Source organism: Mytilus trossulus, chromosome 2 (genome assembly GCF_036588685.1).
Source record: "Mytilus trossulus isolate FHL-02 chromosome 2, PNRI_Mtr1.1.1.hap1, whole genome shotgun sequence".
In the NCBI taxonomy this organism is placed as follows: Eukaryota; Metazoa; Mollusca; class Bivalvia; order Mytilida; family Mytilidae; genus Mytilus; species Mytilus trossulus.
This window is the reverse complement of record NC_086374.1, coordinates 26,619,417-26,630,559: the sequence shown is the minus strand read 5'-3', so window position 1 is coordinate 26,630,559 and position 11,143 is coordinate 26,619,417. Positions and strand designations below refer to the sequence as shown.

Here is an 11,143-nt window from a genome sequence, read left to right as displayed (position 1 = left end):
TACTATTGTTTGTCTGTTTGTCCTTTTCATTTTTAGCCATGTCGTTGCCAGTTTATTTTCGATTTGTGAGTTTGACTGTCCCTCTGGTATCTTTCGTCGCTCTTTTACGGCGGACTTCACATGATGATCAAGGCTCACTGAGTCATTATGCCAGGTATGCTCAAACAAAAGCGAGGTGTATAGGTTAACCCTATCAATTGAACACAAAGACGTCGAAGAAAATCTAACAACTGGAATTCTTCATTTATGATAATCAAATGAAACAGCCAACATCATGAATATATATATATATATATATGTTTGTGGCACAACATCGTGGCCACAAGTTAAAAAAAAATCTGTTTAGTATTAAATTTATATTAAGATCCATTTTGTTACATCTTGTGATCAATTTTATTTTGTAATCGCCAATGGCAGTCAGCAGGGTAAAAGAACATCAGTTGTTCAAATGCGTTTTGTTTAAATATACTTTTTCAATTTTTTGGTCTTTTGGAAAATGTTATTTGTGCTGTTTTTAGACCCTTCTACAACGAAATTTGTTTAACATGCACACGTATAAAAATTGCGGTTCCTATCCAACGTTATCATAGGTTTAAACGTACTTTACATTTTAGACTCGTTTATATTTTTTCGTTTGGGCTTGTATCATATTTTCACTCCGGTTTATATGATCCGTTCATCCTATATTGACTCGTAAAATTCAAAAATGAGGGTACTTTTTATATGGTCTTCCAAATACCGTTTCGATCACTAACATCACTGAAGAGACATTTATTGTCGAAATCCGGATTTGGTTTACTAAAAAAATATTGGCACCGTATGCTTGTGGCATAACATCGTGGCCACAATTTAAATTTTTTTTCTGTTTAGTATGAAATTTATATTAAGATCCATTTTGTTACATCTTGTGATCAATTTTATTTGGCAATCGGCAATGGCAGTCAGCAGGGTTAAAGAACATCAGTTATTCGACATGTTTGTCATATGCGTTTTCTTTTAATATACTTTTTCACTTTTTTTGGTCTTTCGGAAAATGTTGTTTGTGCTGTTTTTAGCCCTTTCTACAACGAATTTGATTTACATGCACACGTATAAAAATTGCGGTTTTATCCAACGCAATCATAGGTGTGAACGCAGTTTTCAATTTAGACTCGTTTATATATGAATATGCTAATATAAAGTAAGTATTTATAAGTTATGCGACATATCGTTTCTGGTCTTCTATATAGACCTTTTATTATTATATACATGTTTAAGCTAATGTTATCATATGCAGTTAATATATATAAAGTATATGACATGTCAATTCTGTTACTGTATATAATTTTTTTCTTTCATTAGTATCCCTTTCATTTTTGACAATCTAGAAACTTTTTCTTCACTTTATACTTGTAAGAGGAATATTTTCTCTTTTTATCTTAAAAAAACATATATACTCGCTCCTTACTTGTTAAATAAATGACACCAATCCATAAGGTATTTATGTTACATGTGTTCTTGTAAATGCAGATATTTCAATTGATGCATTTTGATCCAAATGGTTTGGTAAATGAGAATCCACAATATATAAGTTTATTAATTGATAAAGTGTCAATTACTGATAATTGACGCTAGTTGTCAGTTTCTTGTAAGAGATCTTCATGTGGCTGTTCGAACTTTAGTGCATCTCTCACCTGCAAAACAGACAAATTAAATAAAAAACCGAAATGCTTCTGGTGAAACAATTATAAGCCTGGTATCTTTGATGAATTTAAGCTACCCCTGTTTCGAGGCCACTGCTGTTTGAAGTTTTTGCGCTGATGCTGCGTAAAACACATATTGGGATATTTTTTTAATTGCTATCTTATCATGATTAATTTGGCCTTCAAACTATTTTGGCCTTTAAACTATTTTGACACAATTGTCACTGACAAGTCTGGAAGAGACAAAACGCGTATCAAATTATTATTCAGCATTTTTTTTTATAAGTTTTTCAGACATTTAGGACTGTAAACAGATCCTGCTATAATCAATTCACTTGACAATGATTTTTGAATGTTTTTTTTTATTTTCTATATAATTCTTAAAAAAACAATAGTTTAAATGTACCAACCTCTTCCGTCCTTTTTAAAACTCTTATGAGGTTTAAGCCGGATAGTTTGCCCAATTCTTCCTCAGTCCAGTTTCTTTTTACCAATTCCGCAAACAGATACGGGTACTTTGATACGTCTTCTAAACCTTTAGGTACTCTAATGGACGGAAATTCGAAAATTGTTAAAAGTCATAATCGAAATGCGTTGACATTGTAAAGTTTCTACAACATAAGTTGCGTTTCAATATTTGGAGGAAAATAACAGGGTCAAAATTAAAATCGTACAATATTTAAACAGGATTCTTAATTTCAATTTAGAGTGCCTTTTTATATAACTATATTTTTAAAACAAAAGAAACGCATCACCTCCATCAATTTCTTTTGAGTATTTATTTACAGCATATAATATCTTATAAAGGTATTTGAAAACAGTAAAAAAATGACACAACATTTTTAAATCGTAAACACAACCCCAAATTCTGTGAAAATGAGAATGTTCCAACTTTAAATTTTTGACAAAACACATTTCATAGAAAAAGGTCAAATACGCAACAATTGGTAAGCAATCGTCATTAAAGGGCAATAACTACAATTATGGGCCTTCACTTTCAAGATAGAGGTAATTGTCAATGGTACGCAAAACGTGGGTTTGGGTCACTGCTTACTTGTGTTAAATATAAAAAAATATATATCAAAATATAAATAGGTTACTTTTCAAATACCACCAAGGTGAAGGGCAGAGATTACTTTTATTTTGCAGTTTTATAGATTTTTAAATAAAATTTGTGAACCAGTGAGAAAAATATCAATTGATTGTCAATTGTTTAACATCGTAAAAATTTTAAAAGTTTGTACTCACATTTCTATACCGTCAAAGTCACTACCAATCCCAACATGATCGACACCAATGTTCTTCTTTATGTGTTGAATATGATCTAAAAGAATACATGGTAAACAAGGGAAAAAAAAGACAGAAATGACACACATACGAACATTGACCATATTCCCTTAAAAGCTATTCCAGTCACATATTTACATTAAAAACAAGAATGCATTCAAAGTACCCGGATGCCCCACTCGTGCTATCTTTTACTATGTTCAGTGGACTGTAACATTTGGATAAAAAAAAAAAATCATATTAGAACTCTGATTTGGCCTCGAAATTAGTAAGATAATATCACAAGGAACATGTGTACTAAGTTTCATATTAATTTGACTTCGTCAAAACTATTTTGTCCAAAGCACGTTAACCAAAATCTTAACCGGAAGCGGGACGAACGGACGAACGAAGGAACGAACGAACGAATGGACAGACAAATAAACGAGCGGACATACATACCGAAAAAACAAACAGCCCCTCAGTGAACTGATTAACATTAAATGCACAAACACTTGTTGATAATTGAGTTAGGTGCTAGATGATTATTTACTTCACATTTTTAAGGTTTTTATATCTTTAATTATTGAAAAATAATGAATAAAATAATATTTTTTAAATTGAAAGAATAAGGTGATGTGAATTTTGTTTTCTTTTAGTTTTGATTGGTTTTTCTACATTTGAAAAGATATGTTCAAGTATACGTATATAGATTTCTATCTATCTATGATGAGTTTATTTTCATTGTTAAATGTAAACATGCCAAAAAATCTATTTGAAACGTACCCACAACTTGGGATATAGTGGCAACTTCTTTACAGCTTACAAAATAAGGATAAAAGTTAACCATGACTATTCCATCATTTTCTTTCTAAAAATAAACAACGTTAAAGAATGATAACTGTTGAATTAAAACACTATATCCTTAAAAATAATAATTTTTTTTCTCTCTAGACTTCAGAAACTTAGCATGAAAGCTTCATTTTCTTTTCCGGATTAACATGGGCTAGCGTTGATTAGAAAATCCATATATATATATAGTTGTTTCATAAACGAATTACCTTAGCATCCGTTTTAAGCTGGTAATTTTAATCTAAGTGTGATTGTTAGTTTCTGCAATGTCAACTTGCCAACTGATATTGTCTCGAAATTCTTTCTTTTGACTAAGTTAAATAAAAACACTATTTTGTACAATGTTGGAAGGAAAGTATTAAAAACTTAAACAATGTGTATACATATTGTCATGTGGTTCGCTAGTTTTAGTAACATGGAGCGAATAGATAAAGGTAGACTAGGTGTTAAAACATACTCAATGAGTTATTGTTATAGACCAATTTTACTGACCACTAGAGAAAGGACATCGTCCTGCACATTTCTAGTTGCATTACAAAGACTGTAAGCGGAGCTGTGACTGAAGATGACCGGAGCACGTGACACGGAAATGGCATCCTTCATTGTTTTCTTAGAAACATGAGACAAATCAACTAACATTCCTAACCTGTTCATTTCCTTCACCACAGTCTAGAATTAAAATAGTGACCATATATACATATGTTATTGTATTACAAAGTTATTTATTTCAATAAGTAGTACAAATCAAAACAAAAAAAAATACTTCAACCATGCTTCAACATAGCATGAAAGGAACTGCTTAATATCGAGTGTCTTTGGGTGATTTTTTTGTGTTTTCATTTTTGTTTTTGTCTAGTTTATATATATCCCTCATCTAATTTGATTCATATGTATAAATATGTGTGTATATACAATTGTAGTCACGTTGAATAGCAATTCAGGTCATTGACAACAATAGTAAATAGGTGTCAAAGGTACCAGGCTTATAATTTAATACGCTAAACGCGCGTTTCATCTACAGAAAACTCATCAGTAACGCACAGATCAAAATATTTATAAAGTCCAAAGTTGAAGAGCATTGAGGACCCAAAATTTCAAAAAGGTGTTCCAAATACGACTAAGGTATTCTCTGCCTGGGATTATAAAATACTTAGCATTTCGAAAAATTCACACTTTTGTAAACAGGAAATTTATAAAAATGACCATATATTGGTAATTGACATTTATGTCAACAGTGATGTACTGACTACACTGGGTTGGTGAAACCGTAAAGAGGATCACAAATTTGAAATGTACAAGATTTTTTACTCCATGTTCTGATAAGGTAACGATAATCGTTTTCCCCCGGCCAAGTAGAGGACATGGGATGAGAGAATTATTACTCTATTTAACAACGATCATGCCGTATGGAACATCGAAACATTTATTATTAACACAAACTGACAAATGACAATAGCAAAATTCTATAATAATTAGCAATATCCTTTAAACCAATTCAGTTAAAAAAATAATTCTACAAAGTAAAAAATTCATGAATGGAATTCAAAACGAATTCGTTATGCTTGGATAAGATTTTTCCAAACTGCTATCGCTACAAGGTTCTCAACTAATCATCTACCAGAATGATGAAAAATCACAACAACAACATACTATTGCAATGTGGTGAAAGGATATTCAACCAGTACACAAATTTCAAAATGTACGTACCTTTCCAAATTTGGTCAATCCATTGTGCTTTGGTATAGAAGCATTTCTATCTACTATATGACTGTCTGCCCTAAACGCAATATTATTTCAGAAAATGAACTATATCAGAAACATGTACATTCAATATAATGTTAAATATGTACAGTAACTTTGGCAAAGCATACTATCAAGAGATAGTTGTCATTATATTCATTTGTAAGGAAATCAATACTTTAGTTTTGAAACTGCAAACGATTGCACATTTTATCAAAGACTCAATATCTACAAGATAATACTGAATAATGATAATATTTGGTAGTATCGATAAGTCTTTTTGACGATGATGCGAACAATTTTAATTCCTAACTTAAGAAAGGCATTTCCGAACAACAGCGTCTGATGGAAATAACTTTGTAGTTGATGTTTAGATATTTCAAGAATATTTTACACGGCTTGAACACGTTTTGTTTAATGTACGACCTGATTTTACAAGCATTACAATGAAATGCAGAAAAAATACTGCACTAGAGTTAGTTAAATATTACAGACAAAGAAATATAAAAGCTTACCAAGGTGGATTACAGTTATGAGTTAGCGTCATATATCGTATACCCAAGTCATAGAACATCCGTAGTGTTGCAAGACTGCTATTGATAGCATGACCGCCCTCCAGTCCCATCAAACTGGCAAACTTTCCTTCATCGAAAGCTCTCTGTATTCCTTTGTTGAATTAAAAATAGTCTTATTATATTAATTTTCAACTATGTATCTGTAAAATAATATAACACTTATAGAAAACACATTAAAACATTTAATAACAAATCTGCATATTTTCGCTGCTTATTATTTCATTTGAAGACATTTTTATTTAAAAAAAAAACACTGCTAACTTTACACATGTTTTTGTAAACGGTTGCATCGGAAGTCAAATTTTTTTTAAACAGTTGAATCGGAGGTCACATGTTTTTGTAAACGGTTGCATCGGAGGTCACATGTTTTTGTAAACGGTTGCTTCGGAGGTCACATGTTTTTGTAAACGATTGCATTGGAGGTTACATGTTTACAAATTTACATAAAAAAAAAAAATGCGAAAAAGAAGTGTAAACGTTTTCTTACCATCAGCAGAAGTGACAAATTTAAGGAAACTCGGATATTTATTGTTTAGTTTCTTAATGACATCGATTTGTTCCAATGTTCTTTGTACTGCATTATGATGTTGTGTTGTACAAGAGACGAATATTGACCAGAACTAAAAACGTAAAAAAACCTACAACTTATGTAACTAAGACTATACTACTTCATTCAATAAACAGTGTCACTTTTCAACTATGTCTTTGTCATGAAACAATAGTGCAAGAGAAAAATATATTATTGCTGTACAATTCAGTTGCAGAAATTCTTACTTATTTACAGATCTATTCCTTAAGATAAAGTGATTAAGATTATTACAAGATGCTGATTGCTGAACCCCACTTTTTGACAATTTTACCTCTTATGACTGTTAGGATTGCTCACACAATGTTGTCAATATAATAATTTTTAATGCGACTGTCATTCGAGTGAGAGGGGTTTAACTACCAAATAAACCAGTTTTATTCACCATTTTCGACATTTTATATGTGTTTAGCTTTATAACTATTTTGATATGAGCGTCACTGATGAGTCTTATGTAGACGAAACGCACGTCTGCCGTACTAAATTATATTACTGGTACCTTTGATAATCATTTACACAACTGGGTCGATGCCTCTGCTGGTGGACGTTTCGTACCTGAGGGTATTACCAGCCCAGTAGTCAGCACTTCGGTGTTGACATGAATATCAAGCGTGTGGTCATTTATATTAATTTCCTGTTTACAAGACTTTGAACTTTTCGAAAAACTAAGGATTTTCTTATCCCAGGCATAGATTATCTTAGCCGTATTTGGTACAACTTTTTGGAATTTTAGATCCTCAATGCTGTTCAACTTTGTATGTATGTATTTGACTTTAACTATTTTGATATGAGCGTCACTGATGAGTCTTATGTAGACGGAACGCGCGTCTGGCGTACTTAATTTAATTCTGGTACCTTTGATAACTATTGTACCAAGTCACGAATAAGACAGTTGTTTTTCATTCGTTTGATGTGTTTAAGCTTTGGGAATTTGTCATTTGATAAATGACATTCCGTTTTAACTTTAAGTTGGGCTTCGGTATTTTTGTTATTTTACTATTTAAAAATGTTGTAAGGCCTAATAAAATACGTAGTCGAAGGAATATATAAAAAAGGTGTGTCAAATCGTTTTGTTCCCTATAATTCAACATCAAGTTAATAAAAAAAAATGAAGAAAATGAACCTATAAATAAAACTCATATCAACACAAAATTGCTGACTTCTGGGTTGGTGTTACCCCCCTGGGGCGTCCAGTTGGATCAGCACAGAGGTTGTTAACCTTATCATAGATACCCGACTTATAATTTGATTATTTAGTCATTATAAAACATATCATTTATACTATGTGTAAATAATTGTTTTGTTCATAGTTACTATATAAGTTACCTGTGCCGATAATTTCCCTTCTCGGAGACGAGGTATGTCAGTATGTGTATAAGTTGTTTGGTTTGCATTATATTGTTTCCTCAGATCTTGACTAAAATCAACCGAGTACACCTTGTTATCAACATTCGCGTAAAACTCGTACGACAGATCATTATGGCTAAAAAACACACAAATATATAGTTATCAAATAAAATCTTTTAAAATGAAATGTTAACCTTACTAGGATTAGTTAGGTTTCTTTGAATATATAAATTAACACATAAACTGATGCAAATTCAGAGAAAAACATGACCTTGTGCAATGCCACGATACAGTAATCGACAGATTGTAGATCTATGAAAGTGTATATGTATAAAAGAATAATATTTAGTTTGCTTTTACTTTATTGATAACATAATCAAGATTACTACCAATAAAACAATATTAAGAGATCTAATTACAGTTGTGAATTGGTAACCTTTTACAATGAAATTACGAAAAAAATATCAATAAGTTTACCAGGATCGTTTTAAAAAGTCCGGCCACGGTTGACAAAATCTCTGTAAAATGAGGATGTGCTATCACATTCGAAAAAAAGTTTTCAACCGGAACAATTAATCTATATAAGAAAATCCGTATAGCTATGGAAGAATTTGATTAAAATGCCATAGGAACATAACCACCAAAAAAGGAAAATTAACAATAGGGAACGAAAAATCGTCCCTTTTGCTATTTACATCTCTGGGTCGATGCCACTGCTGGTGGACGTTTTGTCAGACCAGTAGTCAGCACTTCGGTGTTGACATGAATATCAATTATGTGGCAATTTTTAATAAAATTACCTGTTTACAAAACTTTGAAATATTTCGAAAAAACAATTATTTTCCTATCCCAGGCTTAGATCACCATAGCCGTATTTGGCACAACTTTTTTGAATTTTGGAACCTAAAAGCTTTTCAACTTTGTACTAGTTTGGCTTGATAACTATTTTGATATGAGCGTCACTGATGAGTCTTATGTAGACGTTAAGTCCGTCTGACGTACAAAATTATAATCGTGGTACCTTTGATAACTATTGTCAGAATTTTTGTGTGGAGATTCCCTTGTAAAACTACCATATCTTAATCTAGGACTGTTATAAGCGTTTTTGGTTTGAATTTTTTCCTGCAATTTCCTTTTGGTAACTTTTGGTTTTAAATTTTGAAAATTCTTATAAAAAATATCATCAAGGTAACGACAAGTGCTGTTGAGTTAATTAGTTATATACAATTCAGGGTCTTTACTGAGTTTGGTCACAAACTGTAATTCATTACTGTACAAAAACAAAATGATATCAGTGTCCATCAAAATACCTACAATCTATCGATACACTTGTTGTCGAAACGTACATAAATATTATCAAGTAGAAAATTAACAGCTTCAATCTTCATAACACACCTCAAGTAAGTATATCTGGCATATTTTCACACATTGTTATCAATTGAATGAAACTGTATGAGACTGTCATACAAGTGAGTTAGCGGTAAAATATACCATCTTCTACATAAAGGAAATGCCTGGCCCAAGTCAGGAATAGGCAACACTCGCACCTGCAAAGTGGAAAGGGGTTGATATAAGTTGTAATGACTTGACTTGTTTCCAAGTCCGATATCAATTAATATGTTTAAACTAATATTACAGTTGTTTTCCATCTGTTTCATGTGTTGGAACTTTTGATTTTACCAATTGATATAGGACTTTCCGATTTCAGTTTCCCTCTGAATTCGGTATTTTGGTTATTTAATGTTCACTGTTACATGTTTATTAACACTCACCCATCTACAAGTGGATAATGATCCAAAATACATTTGGCATATTCTAAATTCGGATTTTGTGCTTTTGTGTTTTTGGTACACTTCTGACACGATGTCAGCTGGGTTGTCCTTTGTCGTCCAGTAGGTGACGTCTCTGTTCTTTCTGTCTCTTTGTACACTACTTCCGTTGATTTATTAGCCAAAACACCTACTGCTACTGACAATGCTACTACAACACAAAGGACGCTTATTCCTATTATGAACAATGTTTTATTTCGGACCACGCTACTGTTGTGGAAGATCTCCATCTTTTCATGTGTTTGTTAGTGATGCAACTATTTAACTCAATAGATAATCGTTATCAGTTTACATATGTCTTTAGATAATAACAAATTCGACTGAAATATATTTCATATAGGTTAGTTAACTGTGTACAGAAGGAGATGCCTGTACCAAGTCAGGAAAGTGACAGTTGGTTTCCATTCGTTAGATGTTAGAGTTTTTGATTTTGCTATTTTATAAAGGACTTTCCGTTGTAGTGTAGTATTTTTGTTATTCATATTTTTTTTGTATAGGCACCTGTCTTCTTAAAAATTCAACTTTTTTGCATCGTGTTACCTATTAATTTCACGAAGTTATCAATTTTACATGTACGGATGGAACATACTAATTCTGCCGTCAATGAAATTATTCAAGCAGATTTTCATGACTCAAGGAACTTAAAACGGAAACTATATTCCTCTTGTTTTCACGAACTCTTTCAAATCAATACTTTATACCTAAGCCTTTCAATTGGTGAATTGGTGAAATTGGTGAAGACCTTAATTTTTTTTTAATGAACGGTAGTTTATTTTGACTATCAGAGAAAAAAGGCACCAGTAGTATACCACTGTTAAAAAGTCATTAATCAAATTAGAAAAAAACAAATCAGGGTAACAAACTAAAATCGAGGAAAGCACATCAACTATAAGAAGAAAACAACGAAATAACAGAACGCAGACGTGCAACAAAAAACAAACAACAATACAACATTCATAGAAACTAACTTTAAGATAACAACTGCCATATTCATGACTTGATATAGGACATTTAATTTTAAGAAAAAAAATGGTGGGCTGAACCTGATTGTGTGGCTAGCCAAACCTCTGCTCTTTATGGCAATGTAAAAAATACAGCTAAAATGACAACATTGCATGACAAGAATACAGTTCAAATAAATGTAAAAACACTTAAGACCGAGAAATACATAAAACATAATATAAAAGTACATTTTAACATTTTATAATTTCAGAGATTTATACACAAGTTATTGACTGAAACTAAAAAAAAATGCTTATTTTGGCC

At 31.7% G+C, this 11,143-nt stretch overlaps 1 protein-coding gene across 1 annotated transcript; it reads right to left on the bottom strand.

The window, feature by feature from the left end:
* Positions 1-1,207: 1,207 nt before the first annotated feature.
* On the bottom strand, positions 1,208-10,326 carry LOC134705004 (dipeptidase 1-like). Its single transcript, XM_063563777.1, has 10 exons — positions 9,821-10,326; positions 8,028-8,184; positions 6,603-6,735; positions 6,056-6,206; positions 5,508-5,577; positions 4,293-4,469; positions 3,735-3,819; positions 2,931-3,006; positions 2,093-2,228; positions 1,208-1,673 (listed from the first exon to the last, which is right to left on the bottom strand). Exons 1-10 carry the CDS (start codon positions 10,105-10,107, stop codon positions 1,611-1,613), a joined length of 1,335 nt encoding a protein of 444 aa, XP_063419847.1. The 5' UTR covers positions 10,108-10,326; the 3' UTR covers positions 1,208-1,610.
* Between the last annotated feature and the right edge of the window lie 817 nt (positions 10,327-11,143).